Source organism: Dipodomys merriami, unplaced genomic scaffold (genome assembly GCF_024711535.1).
Source record: "Dipodomys merriami isolate MVZ:Mamm:240054 unplaced genomic scaffold, mDipMer1.0.p SCAF_33, whole genome shotgun sequence".
NCBI lineage: Eukaryota > Metazoa > Chordata > Mammalia > Rodentia > Heteromyidae > Dipodomys > Dipodomys merriami.
In genome coordinates, this window is record NW_027204826.1 from 6,201,415 (window position 1) to 6,227,563 (window position 26,149).

Genomic DNA, 26,149 nt, shown 5'->3' on the forward strand with positions numbered 1-26,149 from the left:
ACACTAAACTTATAAGTTAAGCTATTTTAACTTTTTCTGGCCCTCTTTATATTTTAAGCAAGGGTCTCACCATGTTGCTGAGTCTGGCCTTAAACATACAACCCTCCTCTATCAGCTTCCCGCTTAGCTAGAATAATAGGCATATAATTCAGCTTTAGTTTTCTCCAAAAATATGTACTGTCTCTAGTTAAGTATTTCTGTATTACCCTTCTTCATGTTTATAAACGTTAACCACCTTATATTTCATTACAGTCAGTTGTATGAGCCAAGCCTCCAGCCCTTTTGTTTCTAGTTTTTGAGATAAAATCTAGCTAAAGTTGCCAGGGCTGGCCTTGAAATTGTAATACTGCCCCAGGTTCCGAGTAGTTAGGATTACAGGCCACTTTGCAAGGTATTAAATATTTTCTTTCTTAAATGAATAAGTATTAAAACTTGAATAGCAAATTCAATTCATGAACAAAGGAAAAGCTCTAAATAAATATCAATTACATATTAAAAAAAACAGCATTTGCCCATAACTGATTTTATATTAACAGATGAATCACAAATTCCAGACATCTGGACATTTATTAGTACTTCTGAAATATACAGCATAAGAAATATCAATCTTACAAACTAAGATGTTCACTTTCAGTAGGGCACTGGTAGTTCATGTTTGTAATCCTAGCTACTCAGGAGGGTGAGATTTGTAGACTGTGGTTCAAAGCCAGCCTAGGAGGAAAGTACAAGAGTCTTATCTGCAATAAACTATTTTCAAAAAGCCAGAATAGAACTGTGGCTCAAGTGGTAGAACATTGGTCTTGAGCAAAAAAGGTCCAACACCCAAGCTCAAACAAACAAACAAAAAAGATGTTCATCAAAAAGAAATGAGATACCAAGAAGAAATGTGATTCCCTTCTCAGGAGTAAGGAGACTCACAAAAGTCAGAATATATTTTTAAGAAAAATAATCTGAACTTGGGAGCTGATGGCTCCTGCTTGTAATCCTATCTACTCGGGAGGCTGAGAGCTGAAGATCAAGGAGAGTTGTGAGACTCATATCTAATTAACCACAAAAAGCCATAAATGGAGCTATGGCTCAAGTAGTAGAGCATTAGCCTTGAGTACAAAAGCTCAGGGATAATGCCCAGGCCCTGAGTTCAAGCCAAAAAGAAAAAAGAAGAAAGAAAACAACTATGTTAATGGATAATCATTGAAAAACACCAAAATTGCAAATAAGCAAGTTTGTGCAAATAGCCCCTTGTATCCTTGATACCCCACTTCATCACAAACCCTTCAGGCTCAGTAGTGGAAACTGAATAGCAAGATTAATTTGCTGGAGCAAACCAAGAAAAATGCTTAAGCAAAAGTGGGTTTCTTTTTTTGTACCAGGGCTTGAACTCAAGACCTGGGTGCTGTTCCTTAGCTTTTTTGCTCAAGCATGGAACTCTACCACTTGAGCCACAGCTCCATTTCTAGCTTTTTGGTGGTTAATTGGAGGATAAGAATCTCATGGACTTTGCTGCTCAGGCTGGCTTCAAACCACAATCTTCAGCTTTGTCTCCTGGGTAGGCAGAATTACAGGAGTGAACCACCAGCACCTGGTAGATTTCTTAGATTTAGCCACTGTACCAAACCATCTTTCCCCTACAGTTGCAAATAGCCAAAAATAAAACCATTCATCCAGATTGACTAAGAAAGGCAGGAAGGAAAATAAAGTATGGTTTCCTTGACAATCTCTGTTTACCTCTTATGATATGAGTAGCCCATGCTGAACATGACAGTCTTGCAAGCATCATAAGAGGTTATCATACAAAGATGGCCCATAAATATCGGCTAATTTCACCTGTGATGACCCAAAGAAACAGCTATCTGACCTAACAGGCTGGAGGAAAGTTCACTAGGCTCTATCTATATGCAAATATGGTACATAATTTTGACTGATGGACAATTTCAGAAAGTTTTAGCAGTTGAGCTAATAATTGACTTTAGAATCTGACCATCTTTGTTCCATAGGTCAGGTTGTTTTCTCTTACAGAAAAGTGAAGTGTCTTGTGGCGTTTACCATAATGAAAGTACACTTGCAGGCTTGAAGACAATTCCAGTTAGGAAAAAAAGACAACAGATACTTACGGAAGGTACTGTAGAAGGAGGTAGGAAACATTTAAAAGTCAACTGCTTAGCTTTTTTGCTCAAAGCTGATGCTCTACCACAAAATAAATAAAATTTAAGAACAAAACTAAAACTTTTATTTCCAGGAATTAGACTCTCCTGAATAGACAAGAAGTCAGAGATCTTAATGTAGTTAAACAATGCTACATTCAACATCCAGTTTCTTCCGCACTTCAATACTGTCTTCTCTGGCACATCTAAGGCTTAATTACATTCCAGTCTTGATAAATTTAGCTAGTAGTGATGCCAAAACACTAGAATAGCTAATGTTCATGCAAAACTATTGGGTTATCTGTAAACACAGTCAGAATAAAAAGTAGCCTTCTAGAAAGGACATGGCTAAAATTTATCTTTCATTACCAGGTATTTATCAACAAAATGTCTTAAAAAAAAAAAAAGGCCTGAGGAAGCAATACTGCCAAAATTTTGTTCTTTTCTTTTTTTTCTTGGTACCATCTTACCATCCCAAAGTCCTCCAAGCTGCCAGGTCTACAAATTTCCTCAATTTGTGCTCAAGAGCTTGAACCAAAGGATGACTGAAACACTGTATTCCAAAAACTATATGCTATTTCATTTTCACATTCCATACATCTTAATGTTGTCAGGCATGATGATTAATACTTACAATTCTAGCACTCCAGTGGCTGAGGCAGTAGGATCAAGAGTTCAAAGTCAGCCTGGGCTATATAACAAGATCCTTTCTCAACCTCCACCCAAAATGTGAAAGAGAGAAAAGGGAGGGTGAGAGGGGGAGGGAGAGAAAGATAGAGCGAGAGAGATATCTTAAATGTTGGGTTTCTTTGTAATTCTTTCATTTTCTCAATTTAAAAAATTGTTTCACATTTATAACTATACAATCAATCATGAAAACAAGGAAATCTGTTGAAATTGTTTTGGGAAGGGAAAAGGAGGGTCATGGGGGGTTACTGATTGGAAGATATTATAGACATGTGGAAATATAACAATGAAATCCCCCTCTGTATAACTATTGTAAGCTAATTTTTTTAAATGCTTAAAAAACCCATGCTTGTTTTTGTTTTTTACTGATTCTGTCAAGATTCTTTTCCTTGCTTAGCCTTCTGCTCTTAGTTACTAAGATTACATTCAAGTACACAGGCATTCATTTATTAAAACAAACTGGATGCCTCAGGGTTTCTAGACCACAAGCATTATTAAAAATATTTAAATCACTAGGTAAAGACAGAATACTAGCTGGGCTCCGGTGGCTCATGCCTGTAATCCTAGCTACTCAGGAGGCTGAGATCTGAGGATCGAGGTTCAAAGCCAGCCTGGGCAGGAAAGTTCCTGAGACTCTTATCTCCAATTAAACCCCCTCTCCCCCCCAGCTAGAAAACTAGAAGTGGTGCTGTGGCTCAAGCAGTAGAGTGCTCGCCTTGAGCTGAAGAGCACAGGGACAGCGCCCAAGCCCACAGTTCAAGCCCCACAACCAACCAAAAAAAAAAAGACAGAATACTATCTACGAATGACTGTAAGCTTTAGAAGGTAAATCTTAGATTTGTTTTGAAGATCAAAAATCAGTGCTGTCTCAATAAGAAATAATGTACCTGGAGGAAAAAAACCTCGATTACAGAAAAATTAGTGCTTTTGATCTCCCCGAATTCAAGTTTAGTAGAACATAGCTTGTCCAGAGCTGTCCAATGATAAACTTTTCTAATATCAGAGTGATCCTAAGGTCTGTGCATGCCCTTTCCAGTACTTATCAGAGCCTGTTTTCTTGAATTTACACCACTTGATCTCCAGGTACTGGTTTTTAATTAACATGTGGAAGAAGAAAAACTCAATTATCAAAAAATTAAAAAGAAATATAATTCAATGCCAGAAGAGCTCTTGGAAAAACAAAAAAACACCAGAAACTAATGTTTTTAAAATTAGGAGAGGCTGGGAATGTGGCTTAGTGGTTAGAGTGCCTGCCTAGCACACATGAAGCCCTGTGTTCGATTCCTTAGTATTATATAAACAGAAAAGGCCAGAAGTGGTATTGTGGCTCAAGTGGGAGAGTGCTAGCCTTGAACAAAAAAGAAGCTCAGGGACAGTACCCAGGCCCTGAGCTTAAGCCCCAGGACTGGCAAAAACAAAGACAAAATAAAATTAGGAGAAATCATACCAGCACTACACAAACCAAAACAAGATGGATCATTTTAATTAGATAGAAGTATTGAAGCATTTGTTGCTTTTATTTTTCCCTAAAGTAAAACCCAAGTTCACAAATTCAAAACTTGTTATATAACTTATTCATATATTTTTCCAAGCCTAAGGCTGCAAAACTCTACAAAGCTGGTGGCAGAGTGCTTGACTGGAATGCACAAGGCCCCAGATTCAATACTTATTGTAAAATAAAAGGGTGGGGCAACTTAGTCTTAAAAAGTACTGAGACAATAACCCAGCACACCTGGCTTGCTGGTCATCTCTAGCATGTATTGATATACCTCCTCACATCAAATAAAAACTGCTTATAACCAAGCTCAAATGTTCTTGATATTTAATGGAAGATTGTTTCATAAACATAGAATTTGAATAGAAACCACTCTGCAAAGCCTAAAAAAGAGAAGGATAAAACATAAATGACTTGTTTAAACACAAATTGAAGAATGACATCCAGTGTTGATACTTAGATGTGTCCCAATATTTATGATTCTTCAGTCTGTAGCATCCAAGTAATTTCCAATCCTAGAATGTAGTAGGACCAAAAAGAGAGAAAGATCATCTTCACATCTAATTCTCAACTAAAAGACTGGCATGAACTCAGAGGTGGGACACAGTGGTAGAGCGCCAGCTGTAAGCAAGAAAGCCAAGTGTAAGCCCTGAGTTCAAGTCTTAGTATCTACCCAATAAGTAAATAATAAAAATTTGTAGTCTTTTACTCTCATTTCCTGCCTGGAAATACTTTCCTTTTTTTTAACAAAAATTAATTTCTCCTTATTTATACTAAAATAATTACCAGCAAAAAGTCCCTTTAGAGCCTGTAACCCTAGCTACTTAGAGGCTGAGATCTGATGATTGAAGTTCAAAGCCAGCCCAGGCAGGAAAGTCTGTGACACTCTTATCTCCAATTAACCATCAGAAAACTGGAAGTGGTGCTGTGGCTCAAGTGGTAGAGTGCCTTGAGCTGAAGAGCTGAGGGACAGCATTCAGGCCCAGAGTTCAACCCCATGACCAACCAAAAAAAAAAGTCCCTTTAAAAAAAAGATGGAAGGGGGCTGGGAAGGTAGCTCAGTGGTAGAGCGCTTGCCTTGCATGCCAGAGGCCCTGGGTTTGATTCCTCAGCACCACATAAGCAAAAAGGAAAAAGCCGGAAATGGTGCTGTGGCTCAAGTGGTAGAGCGCTAGCCTTGAGCTGAAGAGCTGAGGGACAGCGCCCAGGCCCAGAGTTCAGGCCCCATGACCGGACCCCCCCCCCAAAAAAAAGGATGGAAGAAGAACTCCTGTTTAGAAAGTATGAAACAAAGTTCAAACCCCAGTACTGCTAAAAAGGACACAAAAGATATAAGCAAAAACTCCAGGCATGAAAGGGCATGCCTGTAATATTAGCTACTTGGAAAGCAGAAGCAGAAAAATCAGGGTCTGAGGCCAGCCCAGGCAAAATGAGAGCCAATCAGAAAAACGAAACTAAAAGCAAGTAAGACTGGGCACACAGCTGAAATGGTAGAGAACTTCCCTACCAAGTACAAAGCTCCAAGGTTCAATCCTCATTACTGCTCTCTCCCAAATAAGAAATACATAAGAGAGCTCGCTTCGGCAGCACATATACTAAAATTGGAATGATACAGAGAAGATTAGCATGGCCCCTGTGCAAGGATGACAAGCAAATTTGTGAAGCGGTCCATATTTTTGTGCCCTACATCTTGTATATACGTTTTTCTAATTTGGAAAGGGGAAGGGAAATAACAAAATGCTGAAATGGATAGATACAGGTTGACCCATTGTAACAATGAGATGTACAAGACACTACGTTGAAAACAAACTTTACAACTTTGTGGGGGGGGGAGTAGTTGGGGAGGTAGGGAGGGAAGGGATGGTAGGGGAAACACAAAGGAGGGGGTAACAATGCTTGATAGGAAATGTACTCATTACCTTACTCATGTGACTGTAACCCCTCTGTACGGTATCTTTACAATAAAATATATATTAAAAAAAGAATACATAAGAATAATTTAAGCAAATATGACTTATCAGGCCTATTGCTTCAACTTTACTTGGAAATACAACAATACAGGAAAGCATTCATGCTAGGCATGGTGGGTGCATGCCTGTAATCCAGTCCCCAGAGTAGGGTACTTGAGTTCTAGAGTTCTAGGGTACAGGAGGATCTTGAGTTCTAGAACTGCTTAGGTAAAACAGTAAAACCTTATCTCAAAAACAAAAAAGTTCAAATGTAAGCTGAATGTTTTTATAGCATGTACCAACACACCCAGCCTCTGAACATTTTAAAGTGACTTAAGACTAGTATTTATAGTAAAAATAAAAGTGTGGGGGGGGGGAATCAAATCTACCTACCATTCCAAACTCAAGTGACAGTTCTGATCATAAAGCAGATATATGTCAAAACTAATTTCAATAAACCTTGATTTTATATGTGTAGAAACAAAGAGAAAGATGAAAGTGACCTCATTTTTCAGAAAACATTGTTTGCTTCGATTATCTATTGGCAAAAATAATAATCCAGGAAAGTAAATTCACAAGCACAGAAATAATCTTTTAATAACATTAAAGAATCTATGAACACGGAACCTTAAAAATGTGCTCATTTTAATAAACCCTGGAGATTACTCTGAATCTTTCTTCAGTAAATACTTCCCAGATTCACTGAGCATTCCCCTGAAACAAACATTTTCTGAGTCAATAAAATTCCACAAATTATTTTCTGGTAAGATCTTTCTATGCATAGTCAAAATGTTTGCCTTACTTTAATTACTTTTACTTTAATTCCATGCATACACATAATTCATATAGTTACAGGATTTAAAATGAAAGATATGTATGTGTGTGCATGTATACATACATATGTGTATACATACACACACACATATATATCAGACAGACAATAAAAGATTTTACATTAAGAGAAAAAATAAAAGGCAAATCATCAGGAAATGGAAACAAAGAGGTTTTTTCTTTGCTGTTGTTTTCATTTTCTTTTTTTTTTTTTTTTTGAGTCTTTGGAAGTGTAAGGGGAGGCACAAAAATGGACGGACAAAGGGTAAACAAATGAAAAAAAAGGGTAAACAAATGCAGCAGTGGTATTCATTAGACACTAAGTTCAAAATGAACTATACAATTTGTGTGTGAGGATGGGGGAAAAACCTGGGAGAGAAAGAGGGAAGGGGTGACATTATCCAAAAAGAATCATATTCTTTTTTTTCTTTTTTTTTTTTTTCTTTTTTGGTCCGGTCATGGGGCCTGAACTCTGGGCTTGGGTGCTGTCCCTCAGCTCTTCAGCTGAAGGCTAGCGCTCTACCACTTGAGCCATAGTGCCACTTCCGGCTTTTTTCTTTTTGCTTATGTGATGCTGAGGAATCGAACCCAGGGCCTCAGGCATACAAGGCAAACGCTCTACCACTGAACCACCTTCCCAACCCCTAATTTTTTTATTGTTATTATAAATGTGATGTACAGAAGGGTTACAGTTACATAAGTAAAGAATGTTTCTTGGGGCTGGGAAGGTGGCTCAGTGGTAGAGTGCTTGCCTTGCATGAATGAGGCCCTGGGTTCGATTCCTCAGCATCACATAAGCAAAAAGAAAAAAGCCGGAAGTGGCACTATGGCTCAAGTGGTAGAGCGCTAGCCTTCAGCTGAAGAGCTGAGGGACAGCACCCAAGCCCAGAGTTCAGGCCCCATGACCAGACAAAAAAATAAATAAATAAATAAATAAGGTAAATTGTGTAAGCCAGATTCTGGTGGCTCACACCTCCAATCCTAGCTATTCAGGAGGCTGAGATCTGAGGAATGCAGTTCGAAGCCAGCCTGGGTAGGAAAGTCCATGAGACTCTTTTATCTCCAATAAACTACTCAGAAAAAGCCAAAAGCAGCACTGCGGCTCAAGTGGTAGAGTGCTAGCCTTGAGCAAAAGAAGCTCAAGGACAGTGCCTAGGCCCAGTGCTCAAGCCCTAGGACTGGCAAAAAACCAAAACCAAACAAACAAAAAAAAAAATCAAGGATTTTCATACAGTATTATGTACAAAAGATCCTCTTTGTGAAAAAAACATTTGTTTACATATACACACAGACTACTAACCAAAAAGAGACTTCAGCAAATTCATTTTGTAAATTAAGTATTAGGTTAGTTCTTAATAAGTATCTTCTTATTTTAAAACTTGCAATTCAGGGGCTGGGAAGGTGGCTCAGTGGTAGACTGCTTGCCTTGCATGAATGAGGCCCTGGGTTCAATTTCTCAGCACCACATAAGCAGAAAACAAACAGACAAACAAACAAAAACACTTGCAATTCAAACAATGTAAATGTTGGAAAATGATTCCGACAGCTTTATTTATTCTGGTAAGTTTTGCTAAATATATTAAACCTTATTCAAAGACAGAACTTTTCTTTTTCTTTTTTTTTTTTGGTTGATCATGGGGCTTGAACCCCAGGTCTTTTTAAAGACCTTACGCTCTTTTGCTCAAGGCTGGCACTCTACCACTCTGAGCCACAGCTCAAAGTTTTCTGGTGGTTAACTGGAGGTAAGAGTCTCATGGACTCTCCTGCCATCATGATCTGGCTTTGAACCAAAATCCTCAGAACTCAGTCTCCTTAGTGTTAGGATTACAGGCATGAGCTACCAGTGCCCAGCTCAAATTTTCAAAAATGTTCTACAATGTCTCACAATATGTTTAACACTCACCAATCTTCCAAACTGATTTTTTTTTTTTTTTTGGTCGGTCATGGGGCTTTAACGCTGAGCCTGGGTGTTGTCCCTCAGCTCTTCCCCGCAACGTTAAGAGCCACAGTGACACTTACAGCCTTTTCTGTTTATGTGGTACTGAGGAATTGAACCCGTGGCCTCATACATGTGAGGCAAGCACTCTATCATTGAGCCACCTCCCCAGCCCCAAACTGAAATTTTTAATGGCACAAAATAGAAATTGACAAACTTTTTCTATAACAGCCAGAAAGTAAATATTTTAGGTTTTCCCTATTATATATTCCTTTTGTTATGAACTCTTCAGGAATTAAAAAAAAAAAAAAGTTCTTAAAGCTCAGAGCTACATAAAAAGAGGCCAAAGGCTAGAGGTAGCTTTTCAGTTTGCCAACCACTGACTTATAACAACAAACCAACATTTTGGAAGTCTGATATTTTAAATATATTTCAAAAAAATGCAACACAGTTCAAAACTGGGTCACTTTCATTCTACATTGCTAAAGAAAGGTGACATTAAAGAAATTATGTGTAAAACTGCTCACCTACTCAGGAGACTGAGATCTGAGGATCATAGTCAGTTTGGGCATATGAGACTTTCATCTCCAATTAACCACCAAAATGCTCAGGTGGTAGAGTGCTAGCTTTGAGCAAGAGAGCTCAGGGACAGCACACAGGCCCTGAGTTCAAGTCCTGTTACTGGCACATATAAAAAATTATATTATCTAGACAAATTAATCAAAGGATGTGAAAATATATTTTATATTTTTAAATATTCTATGTTAATGTACACAATATAAAAGATATTTATATTTAAATTACATATTACATATTATAATATATATACATTTATATTATAAAGTCATGTGTGTGCCTACAAAGCATACATACCCACTTGGCAAAACTCACCTGTGGGTACTAGTGGCTTATGCCTATAATCCTTGCTATTCAAGAGGCTGAGACCTAAGAACTGTGGTTCAAAGGCACATCGAGACTCTTATCTCCAATAAATTATTGAGAAAACCAGAAGTGGAGCTGTATCTCAAAGTGGTAGAGAAGTAGCCTTGAGCAAAAGAGTTTAGGAACTCCAGACTCCAATTTCCAAGCCCCATAACTAGCCAAAATAAATAAATAAACTGTAATTTACATACTACATATCAACGTTCAAATCTCCTTTTATAATAAGTAAAATCATCCTCATTAATCGAATCTGTTTACAGCCTTTGTTTTTTCTTGATGTCATCCACACCTGAAAATTAGGAACTCAATTCAGAGATGTAGTAACTTTGTTTGGTTTTAATTTTTTAACTTACAAAGGTTATTGTAAAATTAAGTTAACAAACTATTCTTTAAAAATCTATATTCTTGAAATGCATCAACAGCATCACTATTATCACCATTTTCCCCCATCCGAAAGGCAGCTTTTATGCATTTGATTTCATGTAAAAGTGAAAAATTCTCATCATCGTAATGCTTAGAACTGAATATAAATTTCATTATGAATAATAAACTGAGTCAAGCTATAAATCTAAAATAAAATCTCTAACCCACAAAATAACCAAATATTCTTATTTATATAATAATCTTACCTAGACTGGTGGGTTTTATCAGTTCATCCAGTAAGTCATAAAATGGTAGTTTTTGAAGTTTTATATCCGGATGGACTGGGTGAAGAGCTGATGTAAGATGTGGGAGTTCCAGTTCATGTTTAGGTCCCAGAAGAGAAGCAGGGAGTAGCGGTGACGATGCAGGGTGACCATCATAAGTGAGTTGTGGAATGGTGGATGGAGACAAAGTTGCTGGCATAGGACTTGAATGTACGTTTGGGATGGACAAGTCCGCAGGTGTCATAATTTTCTGGGGAAACCGCCGCCTATAGAGTTCCTTAATTTTCATTTGTACAGCAGGACTACAGCCAGCCTTTAGCAAATGCAGTGCTTTTGTGAGAAGTTCGTGTTTGCGTCCGTGCTTATTTCTCCCAGCGTAGCCCAACAGTACTTGGAGTTCAGAAACTCTAAGGCTCATAACCATTTGCTTGGAGAAGAAATAAAATGTAAAACATTAGTCTCAAAAAGAGTACAATATTTAAAAATATTTCATTATAATCCCTCTTTATAGTTAGTGTCAAGGCAACTCATTTACAATCCTAATTACTTCAAATTTAATCTCTTCATTTAATCTCTTAAATAACCAAAGAAATTTAAAACTAATGTTCATAAATTCATTGAGTTCCACCCAGGATCATGAAAGATGTGAGAAAAAGCATGCATCATGTAGAACCATCTCTCACTTCAGTCTACAGTTTCAGTGAAATTGTCAGATATTTTAACAAGCAGTTACTGTATCTCCAGGAAAATGTACTATGTAAATGGCAAAAGAACATTTCTGGTTTCTTGGGAAAAATTATAATAATACGTAACAGCTCACCTCAAATACTAAATGTAGGTGGTAGGCTAACAATATCATATTACGAGGTATTACATTCTATATTAACTCTGGAATTTGTAAGACTCAAAAGAATAGCTTTTTGACCAGCTTAATTTGATATGTTCATGTAAGTTATAATTATAGTATATCCCACAAGGTATTATCCTTTCTGCTTTATATAAAGAGACCAGAGTTCACAAAAGTTAAGTAAGTTTCTTGATGCCATAGCTAAGCAGCAGTGAGAATTCAAATCCAGCTAAACCACCAGGTAGAAAACAAGGATGGACATATATTATTTACCCTTGTTTGACTTGGAAGATTAGACTAAAAATCCAGGAATTCAATCTACATGCCATAATGCATGAAACTGTGTAAAGAAATCTATTTACTTCATTTAGCCCTGTGTTTATAAGTGCTTTTGATCACTGTTACTACTAGGAAGCAAACAACAGGAAATGGCCATCTAATCCAATCTTCCCATTTTTAAGGCAGCAGAAAATGGAAACCAAAGAAATGATTTACCCTGCTTCACCTAGGTAGTAAAACAGAATACTACAGATTTTCACCAGCACTGACAGGGAGGGAGGGTTAGGATGGGCAGACAGATGCTAGCTTAACATTCATTAGCTTTATTTCCTCAAGTGTTTGATTTCCTACCCCATCGCAAATTTCAATACATAAAGGCTAAGCTGTCTTTGCTAACTCACCACACCAAAGTAACGACTTTCCTCCTCAGCTCTTCCTCCTTTTGAGGCTTGTGCAGGTGGCAAAGAAAACAAATAAGACAGAAGTACATGAAAAGGAGAATACTAGTGCCTCAAAGTCCAGCTTTTGTCAACCTTTCCCCAGTAGACAGGAAAAGAACTATTTCTACTTTTTGTGCCAGTTACCAGTACTGAGGCTTGGCCTGTGCCCTCCTGTCCCTGAGCTTTTGGTCAAGGCTTAGTGCTTTAACACTTGGGCCACGCCTCCATTTCAAGCTTTTTTTTTTTTTTTTTTTTGGGTCCGGTCGTGGGGCCTGTACTCTGGGCCTGGGCGCTGTCCCTCAGCTCTTTAGCTCAAGGCTAGCGTTCTACCACTTGAGCTACAGCGCCACTACTTCCGGCTTTTTTCTTTTTGCTTATGTGGTGCTGAGGAATCGAACCCAGGGCCTCAGGCATGCAAGGCAAGCGCTCTACCACTGAGCCACCTACTTCAAGCTTTTTAATTGGTGGTGAGTCTCATGGCCTTTTCTTCCTGGGTTGGCTTCAAACTGTGATCCTCAGATCTCAGTCTCCTGAGTAGCTAGCTAGGATTACAGGCATGAGCCACCAGCATCCAGCTATTCTACCTTTTTACACTGTCTCCTTCTCACCCTCCCTCCCCACCCCTTTCTTTGCTGGTCTTGAAGTTTGAATTCTGGTCCTGGGTGCTGTCCCTGGGCCCCTTTTGCTCAAGGCTAGTGAGCTGCCACTAGAGCCACAGCACCACTTCCAGCTTTTTCTGTGATTAATTGGCAATAAGAATCACAGACTTTCCTACTGTGATCCTCAGATCTCAGACTCCTGTAAAGCTAGGATTACAGGTGTGAGTCACCAGCATCCAGCTTGTTCATATCTTTATTTTAGCATTTATCCTACTGTTCTTGTTTATGTAAGTGATTTCTTGCCAAAACTCAAGTTCTCTTGAGCCCACAACATGTTATTCTCAGAATCTAGGACTAGGGCCTAATAGTAGAAACTCATCAAACAACTAGGCAACAAATAAATGAACAAAAAAGACATATTAGAAGAGTGGTACAGTGTACCCAAATGAACACCCAAACTTTATGCTTTACAGAGGTGTGAAAAGATACCACGTTATCTTTAAAAACAAATTCTGCTGGGTGTGGTGGCCCATGACCACAACACCTTAGCACTCTGGAAACTCAGATAAGAGAACTGACAATTCAAGATCAGCCTGAGTTACATGGTGAGACTTTGTTTCATAAAAACCACAAATGAGCCAGGTATGCTACTTCACTCACATCTGTAATCACAGCTACTCAGGAGGATAGCAGTTTTAGAGTCCAAGGCAGGCAAAAAATCAGTGATACTGCAAACATAACAAACAGATACACCAGACCTCCCAGCTATGTGAGAGGCATAGGAAGATCATGATCTAAGGCCAGTTGTGGTAAAAATGAGAGCTAATATATGAAAAATCTCAAGTAAAAGGGAGTGGGGCATGGCTCAAGTAGTAGAACCACTGGCTAGCAAGCACAGGCCCAGAGTTCAAACTCTAGCACTGTCAAGAAAAACAAAAAACACTAAATGTATGGACATATACACACACACATTCTACCGCCAACCTTATATTCCCTTTCTTAGATGATATCAGATTTAGTAATAGTTACTAACTTTAAGTTAATAGGATATCATCTTTTCCCAACTCAACAAAATGTCCTAAAGCGCACAAAATACTTTTGAAGCTTTTCATTCTTTATTTAAAAGGGATAGGAAACTCAAACTGAAACACACTATTAAGTTTCACATGTAGACTTAACAGTGAGAGGTTGCTTCTTGAGAAGGAAATGGAGGGCTAGCATTTTTTTCCCAATAAAATCAGCTTTATCCTTTAAAAAAAAAGTAATCTTCAACTGTACATGGTGGCACATGTTTACGATCCCAGCATATGGGTGGCTCAGGCAGAAAGAACTCAAGTGTGAGCCCATCTGGGACCGCACCTTGTCTCAAACAAACAGTAAATAAGCAAGCTAGCTAGCTAATTTCTGCTTATAAACAAACAACTTGAAGCAGGGTGCTGGTAGCACTCATGCTTGTGCTCCTACATACACAAGAGGCTGAAAGTAATCTAGGCAGAAAAATTCTCAAGACCCCATCTTGAGAATGAGCAACGATCAGGGCAGGAGGTGTATTTAGGGCCTGCCTAACAAGTAAGTGCAAGGCACTGAATTCAAACCCCAATACCACCAAAAAACAAAGCAGACAAATGAAATGATCTTCCTTCAGTGTTTTTCTGTTCTCTTTCTTATATGCCTATTATTTAGATGTTGGCCTTCCTAGAATGATTCCCTAGATGTTCTCAGGGGAAAGTAATGACTAGGGAGAGAAGAAGGGCAGTCCTCACCATTCTATTAGAAAACATTCTCCTCAATCCCCTTTTCCAGGTATGAAAAACTTCATAAACGTCTTTTTACATATGTGAACCCTACCACAGCCACAAAGGCAGGGACCATATTCTAAGACAGATAGATACAATATGCAAGTGTTATTAACCTTCAGACAGAGTGCTTTTTGCAATTAAATAGAAAGTTCCAGTTTTATTATCTCATTAGCTATGACACTAAAGGTCCTATCTAAATTGTAAGAATTGGGTGCATCTGTTGTACAACATAATTACTCTCATTCTACATTCTACTGCAGTGGTTTACAGGATCAGTCATAAAGCAGACCCTATATTACAAATTTTTACCTGCTACCACTTTATAACCAATTATAAACCATAATAAATTCTAAAATAGACAAGTTAGGCATTTAAAAATGTTATTTCAGGGTTGACATTGTCCAAAAAGAAATGAACTCTTTACCTGACTTATGTAACTGTAACCTTTGTACATCACCTTTTTTATTTATTTATTTATTTATTTATTTATTTATTTATGTATGTATGTATGTATGTATGTATGTATGTATGTATGTATGTATGTATGTATTGCTGGACGTGAGGCCTGAACCGTGGGCCTGGGCGCTGTCCCTCAGCTCTTCAGCTCAAGGCTAGCGCTCTACCACTTGAGCCACAGAGCCACTTCCAGCTTTTTCTGCTTATGTGGTGCTGAGGAATCGAACCCAGGGCCTCATGCATGCAAGGCAAGCACTCTGCCACTGAGCCACCGTCCCAGCCCTACATCACCTTTTTAATAACAGTAAAAAAAAAATTTAAGTTATTTCAGGACAGATATGGTGATTAACACCTGTAATCCCACTAACTGAAAGATTGAGATCAGCAGAGTCATGATTCAAGACCAGCCCATGCAAAGCCTTTATAAGATCACCATCTCAACAATTAAAATGATGACTGTGTCATTTCACCTAAACAAGAAACCCATTCAGACCACCCAGACTAAAAGGGAAGGAAGGAAGGAAGGAAGGAAGGAAGGAAGGAAGGAAGGAAGGAAGGAAGGAAGGAAGGAAGGAAGGAAGGAAGGGGTGGGCTGGATACTAGTGGCTCTGACCTAGAATCCCAGCTACCCAGGAGGCTAAGATCTAAGCATTGTGGTTCAAAGCCAGCCCTTGCAGGAAAGGCCATGAGACTTTTCTTCCTCCTCCAATAAACTATTCAGAAAAGGCCTGAAGTGGAACTGTGGCTAAAGTGGTAGAGCACTAGCCTTCAGTAAAATAATCTGGAGAAATGCCAGGCCCTGAGTTCAACCCTAAGACCAGCACATACAACAACAACAACAACCACCACCACAACCACCACCACCACCACAACAACAATCAAATCAAAAAGGGGGCTGGGAATATGGCTTCATTTTAGAGTACTTGCCTACCATGCATGAAGCCCTGGGTTTGACTCCTCAGGACCACATAAACAGAAAAGTGGAAGTGGTGCTGTGGCTCAACAGGTAGAGTGCTAGTCTTGAGCAAAGCTCAGGGACAGTGCCCAGGCACTGAGTTCAAGCCCCAAGACTGGCAAAAAAACCAAAAAGGATAGGAGGCATGGCTGAAGTAGGAGAGCACCTGTCTAGCAAGTCTGAGGCCCTAAATTCAAATCCCAGTACCATCAAAAAAATAATAGGGTTGGGAATGTGGCTTAGTGGTAGAGTGGTTGCATAGCATGCATGAAGCCCTGGTTTTAATTCCTCACTACAACATAAATAGAAAAAGCCAGAAGTGGCACTATGGCTCAAGTAGTAGAGTGCTAGCCTTGAGCAAAAGAAGCTCAGGGACAGTGCACAGGCGCTGAGTTCACACTCCAAGACTGGCAATAAATAAGTGGAAATTTTTAAGTGTCACATTTAATTTACTTTTTTACCTTCTACCTCTAACTGCAAAGGAATAATCAGATTTTATAACTGCATATGCTGAAGTCTTTACAGTAACAACAAAAATATCTTATTCATTATTTTCAAGGTCAGATAATTTATTCATATTCAATGGGACTAAATTCTGGCTCATTCCAAATCCTTCCTGTTAGAAATAGTTAACAAGCAGCTGGTAGATGAACAATTTGTCAATAATGCCTAGTTCAACCAGAAATCCTAGTTAGACAGTGTCTACTCAAAGAAAGAAATCAAGCTGGTTATATATTTCTCCACAACCTTCTTCCATCCAATTTCTCATCTTTTATTTATGTCTCAACATAAGATAACTGGAAAAATGACCTGCAGCATTACCCCCCAGCTGATCATCTTCCTCCTCTCCTGGTCTCTATTCCTTCATATTGATTACACTGAACTCCCATAAAGTGACAAAATATTGTGATTATACATAAATAGAGATTTCATTCTCCTTCAGGCAAAGCATAAGCTGAACACTGTTGAAATAGTATACCATGTCTTCAATTTTTGATAGATAATTTAAGCACCATTCCCATTTATGTACTACCACATTTCATGAAACAGATGGATAAGTGCTTCTAAAAGCTTCATCGTGGTAACTTGAATACTAAAAATAACAAATCTAATTCAGAATATTTTAAAATTTGGATATGTTTTTATAGTAAAAAAAAGTTTAATTTAAAACTTCAGAGCTTAAAACCCTAACGTACTAGTCAACTTCTAATGCAGAGGCAGGAAAATGTGCTTTTCATTTAGGGAAAAAATTGTTCTGAACATGTTCAATAATGCTTTATTATTTAGGCAAGACTGGGATTTGAACTCAGGGCGTTGGTACTTGTTAAACAGGTGCTATACTACCAGAGCCACACCTCCTTTTTGCTGATTATTTTTGTAGATGGAGCCTAGCTGACTTTCTTGCCTGGACTAGCTTCAAAATGATTTACTGGGGGTTGGGAGTGTGGCTCAGTCGTAGAGCGCTTGCCTTGCATGCCTGAGGCCCTGGGTTTGATTCCTCAGCACCACATAAGCAAAAAAAAGAAAAAAGCCGGAAATGGCACTGTGGCTCAAGTGGTAGAGCGCTAGCCTTGAGCTGAAGAGCTGAGGGACAGCACCCAGGCCCAGAGTTCAGGCCCCACGACTGGACCAAAAAAAAAAAAAAAAAAAAAAGCTCTATGCCAGGTGCTGGTAGCTCACACCTATAACCCTAGGTACTCAGGAGGCTGAGATCTGAGGATCATGGTTCAAAGCCAGCCTGGTCAGGAAAGACTGTGAGACTCCTATCCCCAATAAACCACCAGAAAAATGGAAGTGGTACTGTAGCTCAAGTAGTAGAGTGCTTGCCTTGAGCTAAAGAGCTGAGGGACAGCACCCAAGCCCAGAGTTCATAAAAAGAATGCCTAAAGCTCTGGGTTCCTCAGTACCACATACACAGAAAAAGCCAGAAATGGCACTGTGGCTCAAGTGGTAGATTGCTAGCCTTGAGCACAAAAGAAGCTCAGGGACAGTGCCCAGGCTCTGAGCTCAAGCCCCAGGATTGGAAGAAAAGAAAAGAAAAGAAAAGAAAAGAGAAGAGAAGAGAAGAGAAGAGAAGAGAAGAGAAGAGAAGAGAAGAGAAGAGAAGAGAAGAGAAGAGAAGAAGGAAGGAAGGAAGGAAGGAAGGAAGGAAGGAAGGAAGGAAGGAAGGAAGGAAGGAAGGAAGGAAGGAAAGGTAAGCAGGCAGTGGAATAAGTAAACATGGGAAGGTAAAAATGTGGTGAACATAGTGCTAGAGGAAGTTATTAAGCAGCAACAGACAGGATGGGTTTTAAAAAAAAGAAAGACTAAGAATCTGGATACTAGTGGCTCACGCTTGCAACCTTAGCTACTCAGAAAGTTGAGACCTGGGCCGGGCGCTGGTGGCTCACGCCTGTAATCCTAGCTACTCAGGAGGCTGAGATCTGAGGATCGCGGTTCAAAGCCAGCCTGGGCAGGAGAGACCATGAGACTCCTATCTCCAATAAAACCACCAGAAAACCGGAAGTGGCGCTGTAGCTCAAGGGGTAGAGCGTTCACCTTGAGCTGAAGAGCTGAGGGACAGCTCCCAGGCCCAGAGTTCAAGCCCCATGACCGACAAAAAAAAAAAAAAGAAAGTTGAGACCTGGAAGATGAAGGTTCAAAGTACAAGTCTATGAGACTCCATCTCTAATTAGCCAGCAAAATGCAAGGCTAGAGATATGGCTCAAGTGGCAGGGCACCAGCACTAAGCAAGACAAGAGAGAAGCAGGCCTTTCAGCCCCAGTACCAGCAAAAATATGTAAGAAAAGAAGAAGAAAAAGAACAGAAGTAACTGATCTGTATGTAAGGTACAGTGACAAAACAGTAAAGTAACAGAACTCAGACTCGAAAGTCAGATTCGAAATCCACACAATGCTTCAAACATACTGACAATTATACATACATATTTTAAAACATTTTTGGAAATAAGAACTCGAGGTGTGGCTCTCAAGTGGTAGAGCACTCAGCAAGCAAGATTTTCCTATCCAATCTTCCATCTAATATATTGTTTCACCATACTTCTTGATTAATAACCTTCCAGGTTCTGCCTAAACACTTCTAAGAGTTCGCAACCTTTTAAAGCAGCCCACACTTGTGAAAAGCTCTATAAATCAAAAGTTTTCTGCAACTTGCACCTAAGATATACCAGTCTATTCTTAAAATATTGTTGAAGGCTCTTTTTCTTTAACTAGTGAGACCCATTTCCACTGTTGATCATTGTCCAACAGTCTGTAATACTCAGGTGCCAATGAAAAATAATCCAGATATGGCTCAGAGAGTTTTAGATATATTTCTACTCTTATTATGAATATGATGCTTCTATCAATGCTCCTTAATTAGACATTCACATTTTAGATTTGTTTTAAATTGAAGAAGGGAGAAAGCATCATATGCACTTGTCTAGCATGTATAAGATCCAGGTTTCATGGTAGGAAGAACATTGTAAGAAGCAATTTGACTGAGCTTGATACTTTAAAGACCTTCAATTTTAAGTAAATAGGATAGTATAATTGATCATTCTTCTAACTAGATTCACAGTGGTAATAAGTATACAAACCTGGAGTAAAACAAGTTCAGAAAATTCAACATTCTATATAGTTCCTTCTCAAATCATATTAATATATTAAAAGTATAGAAAGAAATGTTTAGTTAATATAACATTGTACGAATTTACTTGGTTAGTTATAAAACTTCTATTATCCTAAGTGTTTGCTATCCTCATTTCTTTCTAATTCATAAAAGAATTTTCAGATGGGCCGGGGCAGGTGGCTTATGCCTGTCATCCTAGCTACTCAGGAGGCTGAGATCTGAGGATTGCAGTTCAAAGCCCGCCCAGGCAGGAAAGTCTGTGAGACTTTGCTCTCCAATTAACTACTGGAAAACCAGAAGTGGCACTGTGGCTCAAAGTGGTAAAGCGTTAGCCTTGAGCTGAAGAGCTCAGGGGCAGTGCCCAGGCAGTGCCCAGTTCAAGACCCACAACTCTCCCCCCCCCAAAAAAAATGGATACTGTGGAATTGAGGATGACAAAACATGTCTAAAACATGTGAACTACCATCACTAAATATACAGTCAGCATGACCATATTATTGCACTCAGTTAAAATGCTATGTATACGATTAACCTCAATCACCTTCCTCAATTTTCTGAAATGATTCTCTATTAGCAATCTGTTTGTCTGTTTTGTGGTAACAGGTATGAAACTCAAGGCATGCTAGACAAAGGTTCTATTTAGCGGCAATCCCAATCCTCCAGTGGCAATCTTATGTATTTTAAAAATGTTCTAGACTACTCAACTAGTATGGACTATCTAAATTCATGACCCAAACAGATTTTGACAGCAAAGGATATTTATACTGGCATATTTTGACAGAACCCATTATATCTAATTATTAAGGGAAAAATGAGAGGGAAGGAAAGAGGAAAAGAGGGAGGGAGGACAGTTTGGTGGTTAAGTTGGTTAGCTGGTCAGTCTCTTTCTCAAAGGTTCTACAGACTAGGTTCTATAGAACCCTACAGATGCCTTCCCTCCTAACACTCATAACTGCTTATTGGTGCTACTATCTATAGAAAAGTGCTGTCCAAGAGCTGACGTATGGCTCAAGCAATAAGCAGAGCACCTGCCTAGCAAGCTGGAGGCCCTGAGTTCAAACCCCAGTGAAGTAAAATAAGCAACAATAAAAAGCTGCAAGTGTGAACTACATATATAATTTTAAAGTTTTCTACTGGACACAGTTTAAAAACTAAGGAAAGGATTAGACAGTGGTAGTAACTGGTGATAGTTAATTCTTGCCTAACATGTTCAGGGCTCTAGTTCACATTTGTAACTACTCAAAAAAAATTTAAGAAGCAAGTGAAATTAATCTTAATATCAATAATAATTTTACTCAATACCAGGTAAATCCAAAATATTACTGCTTCAATACATTATCAATATAAAACAACCTTTTTTCATTCTATGCCTCAAAATACAGCACATATTTTATACTTGGAAGCAAATTCAATTATTGACTACAGTTTGTACAATACAACTCTAGAATATACCTGTGACTTATCAAAGGTTTTAGCACCTTCCTCAAGTCATCCAGGCTCCAATTTAACTCATCATTATTCTCCACTCACTACCATAGTAACTTCCTAGACCATTCCCTAATCCTACCCCTTCAAAATCAGTGATTCAAACACTCATTTTCTAACTACAACCTCCTATCCTTGTCTCAATGCAACAACCGAATTTCCTAAAATCTATAATTAATTAATGTTATCACTCTCTCCATCAAACCCATTCAGGTCCAAGTTTAATAAGATTCCAAGGTCAGCCACTTAAAAAAAAATCCTTTGCAAAACTCTCCATTCAACCGCAACTTACTTTGCAGGAAAAAAGAATGCAAGCACTCAGGTAAGCATATGCTACAATATATCCACAATTGTTTATCTCAAGGTACACTGGCATCTCACTATGTTTTTCAGCAAGATATTCAAACTTCCACAGTAACTGTTTTGTATCTTTTCCTTATTACTTCTATACCTCTTTCCTCCAAAAACTACCTTGAGAAAATATATATGAAAGAAGTAACCATTTAACTTTATGTATCTGTTATTTGGTATTCAAAAACACCACTTTTCCAAAATAAAAATGTAGTTCTGCCAATTATAAAAACATCAGCCAGGGCTGGGAAGGTGGCTCAGTGGTAGAGCACTTGTCTTGCATGCCTGAGGCCCTGGGTTCGATTCCTGAGCACCACATAAGCAAAAAGAAAAAAGCCAGAAGTGGCGCTGTGGCTCAAGTAGTAGAGGTCTAGCCTTGAGCTGAAGAGCTGAGAGACAGCGCCCAGACCCAGAGTTCAGGCCCCACGACCGGACCCCCCCAAAAAAATTATTAAAAAAAAAATTCAGCCGGGTGCTGATGGCTCACGCCTGTCATCCTAGCAACTCAAGAGGCTGAGATCTGAGGATTGTGTTGCAAAGCCAGCACGGGCAAGAAATGTTGTGAAACTCTTATCTCCAATAAACCATCAGAAAACCAGAAGTGGTACTGTAGCTCAAGTGGTAGAGTACGCAGCCTTGAGCTGAAGAGCTTAGGGACAGCTCCCAGGTCCAGAGTTCACGTCCCACAACCAAAAAAAAAAAAAAAAAAGGTCAAATATAGAGAGGTATGAGACCCAAACCTAATCAGTACAGTGATGTATGCTAGTTTTGGCTACCTGTAGGCTGAGGCTGAAATTTTAATCCCAGGAGTTTAAGACTAGCCCAGATAAAGTAGCAAAATGTTCCTGTTTAAAATAATAATGATGGGGAGGGGTGTTTCTAGAATATTCCTGGATTCAAGGTCAGCCTGGACTATATATGGAAACTGTCTCAAAACAAACTAGCCAGCCTTTGATTAGGGATATAGCTTAGAGGTAGCATATGTGCAAGACCTTTGGTTCAATCCCCCAACGCTGCAAAAATAAACCAATTTTTAAAACTAGCGGTTAGATAAAATTTTCTAAAATGACAAAATCTGTTAGATTTTGCAGTAAATGAGCTTTAAGATTTTTTTTTTTAAGTTCAAAGCTAATCTTATTCTTTTGGTCCTAACATCATCACAGTTTAGTTAGATCAGTAAAATAACCTAAAAGTGAATGATAAAATTATGTTGGGGGGGTGGGGGGAGAGAAGGGACTAAAGGTAAGAGTAACAGAAATCTCAGAATCAAAGACTTTAATGCAAACCCAACAACACTGACAGTCTTCACTACCACTATATCCTATTCACAAATACATGTTCTTCCTTTAGATAGATTACATGGTTGTGATAATGGATGTTTGAAATAAAGGGAGCTACTGTATTACTAAAGTTACCAATAAAACTGCAATTAACTTCTAAAACAAAATGTTCGGTACTATCCTACATACTCAGTTCCAGGAAACACAAACTCAAGCGTATGAAGTATTTACCTAGAATTAAAGTGTACTAAACAATTATCAGGTGAGGCATAGAGAAGTACACCTGTAATTCCAGCTACTCAGGAGGCAAAGATCTCAAGAAGATCATGGTTCAAGGCCAAACTAGGCAAAAAATACATCAAATATGATGACGGGTGCCTGCTATCAAAGCTAGCAAGCATACATAGAGATCTTGGGCAAAAATTCAAGATTTCTATCTAAAAAATAACACAAAAAGAACTAGAATACGGCTAGGGGGTAGACTGCCAGCCTAGCAAGCCCCAAGTTTGAGTTTTAAAAAAAAGGAAAAGAAAAATGAAAAAAAGTGGGGCTGGGAAGGTGGCTCAGTGGTAGAGTGCTTACTTTGCATGCATGAGGCCCTGGGTTTGATTCCTCAACACCACATAAGCAGAAAATGCTGGAAGTGGTGCTGTGGCTCAAGTGGTAGAGCTCTAGCCTTGAACTGAAGAGATGAGGGACAGGGCCCAGGCCCAGAGTTCAGGCCCCATGACCAACAAGAAAAAAAGTATTAATCTGTCTCCCCAAAAAACAAAACAAAAAACAAAGCAATAGTTTTTCCATAAACATAGTTGTATATGGTAAAAATATTAATTGCTTCTTTTTTAAGACCAGGCTGGGCTATAAAGTGGTCTTGTCATTTAAAAAAATAGTATTCTTAATTTACATAAGATTAAGCATTTATTAACTAGTTTAGCCCATGTAAATTTCTCTTTGAAATAGAAAAACGTTTTCACTATTTATGTAATTTTTCTATAACCAACTACTTAATATTACTTACCAATTTAACACCATGATAAATCTGCCTTGAGATAAAAAAAAACAGAGCAAATTCTCATTTCCACTTTAAAAATTTTTAATAAGCAAAAATAGCCAGGCCCTAGTGGCTCACACCTGTAAACCTAGCTACTCAGGAGGCTGAGATCTAAGGATCAGTGTTCAAAGCCAATCCAGGGAGGAATATCCGTGAGCCTCTTATATCCAATTAAACACCAGAAAACCAGTGCTGTGGCTCAAAACAGTAACATGCTAGTCTTAAGCAAAAGAGCTCAAGGACAGTGCCCAGGCCCTGAGTTCAACCTCTATTACTGACCAAGGGGGAAAACAAAAAAACACAAAAAAAATCCTGGCAAGAATAGGACACAAAACTTATAATATTGATTACTGTAAACTCCAAAATCATACATACTTGAAAAAATATAATTCACAATCTATTTCATATTTTATCATGTGTTTTGATTCAAAAGCAATGTTTGCTTACATTGTGCAAAATCTATTCCTGTCATGATTTAGCAATCTTATCTGACACATTGTAAAAACCAGAAACAATGAATGTAAAAGAATGAATAAAGCAAGAATTACTCATTCACTTCACTTACACACTTGAATCAGAAAACCACTTGCTTTTCTCACTTAAGTGGATAAAAGGTCTAGTGTATTAATATGTGTGTGTGTGTGTGTATGTGTGTGTATCTATTTATATAACTTATTTATTTATTTATTTTGATCGTGGGGCTTGAACTCTGGGCCTGGGTGCTGGCCCTCAGCTCTTCAGCTCAAGGCGAGCACATGACCACTTGATCCACAGCTCCAATTCCAAATTTTCTGGTGGTTAACTGGAGATAAGAGTCTGGGGGGGGGGGGGGGGATTATGTGAAGGGTAAACAAAGGAGGAGGCTGCAATGCTTGGTAAGAAATGTACGCATTATCCTGCCCATGTAATTGTAACTCCTCTGTACAGTATGTTCACAAATAAAATTAAAAAAAAAAAAAAAAAAAGAGTCTCACAGACGTTCCTGTCCGGGCTGGCTTTGAACTGGGATCCTCAGATCTCAGCCTCCTGAGTAGCTAGGATTACAGGCATGAGCTACCAGCACCTTGCTATATTAACATATTTTATACTAATTTATTTATATACTTAATACTAACTATGCTTGGTACTAATATTTAAAGTAAAACTTTTGAAAATCTATACATTTTGTATAAAGGCCCTGGGTTAAATACCCAACATCTCCACCAAAAAAGAAAAGAACAATAACAACAACAACGAAAAAGAACTTAATTGTGTAATTATAAGGATGTGCTGACTAAAATACAACGTAACCTAAACCTAACCTAACCTAACCTAGAAAGACAGCTATTAAAATAACAGAGTACAAAAAAAAAGTGATCTCTTTTTGTGATGAATATATAGTCACTTAAACAAAGTCTATAGGCATTAGTACCCAGATGTTATAGGTGTTATTTTTCTACTTACTTTTCAATATTCTGAAATTTTCCCAATCAAAATGGTATTTGCAAAAACACGTATAATTTCAACTAAGAAATTCTAAACTTTTTCCTATAAATTTTGTAGAAATCATAAAGAACATCCAAAAATACTTTAGCATAGAGCAAAGGGAAAATATTACCAACAACATAACTACAATTCTTTGTGAGCTAGGCATCCTAGCTCTAGAACTCATGGTCATGTACCTTTGAGTAGGCCTACAGTGAAGGAAAACTGAGGGGATGAATGTGGTAGGAGAAATGGGGCAAATGATGAAAAGAATGGCAATGATCAAGATGCATTGTACTCATAAACTGACATGTTGAATTGAAAACCCTTGTACAACTACTTAAAAATAATAATTTCACAGCCTGGGCAGGAAAGTCCATGAGACTCTTATCTCCAATAAACTACTCAAAAAAGCCAGAAGTGGTGCTGTAGCTCAAGTGTAGAGAGCTTGCCTTGAACAAAAAGAAGCTCGGAGACAGCAACCAGGCCCAGAGTTCAAGTCCCAGAACCAGCAAATTAAAAAAAAAAAAAAAATCAAAAAGTGTTTTTAAGCTGCTAACCCACAAATTTCTACCACAAATTTCTTCATTCTTTTTTTTTTTTTTTGGGGGGGGGGGTGTCCAGTCGTGGGGCCTGAACTCTGGGCCTGGGTGCTGTCCCTCAGCTCTTCAGCTCAAGGCTAGCGCTCTACCACTTGAGCCACAGCGCCACTTCCAGCTTTTTTCTTTTTGCTTATGTGGTGCTGAGGAATCGAATCCAGGGCCTCAGGCATGCAAGGTAAGCGCTCTACCACTGAGCCACCTTCGCAGCCCTCTACCACAAATTTCTATTTGTAGGATCCTGAGCTAGTATTACCCTTTCCAGGCTCCCTTTATCTATAAAAGGGAGTTATTATTTCCTTACCTG

The 26,149-nt window shown here is 38.6% G+C and overlaps 1 protein-coding gene and 1 non-coding gene across 6 annotated transcripts in view; one reads left to right on the top strand and one right to left on the bottom strand.

The window, feature by feature from the left end:
* Pias1 (protein inhibitor of activated STAT 1) overlaps positions 1 to 26,149 on the bottom strand; it is a 90,706-nt gene that overhangs the window by 58,613 nt on the left and 5,944 nt on the right. For all 5 annotated transcript variants that reach the window (XM_070043031.1, XM_070043032.1, XM_070043030.1 and 2 more), the window contains exon 2: positions 10,611 to 11,055. In XM_070043031.1, the coding sequence (XP_069899132.1) occupies positions 10,611 to 11,055 (445 nt within the window). The remainder of the gene's footprint in view (positions 1 to 10,610; positions 11,056 to 26,149) is intronic.
* LOC138842171 (U6 spliceosomal RNA) lies at positions 5,895 to 6,001 on the top strand. Its single transcript, XR_011376623.1, has one exon. It is a non-coding gene; the product is annotated as a U6 spliceosomal RNA (small nuclear RNA).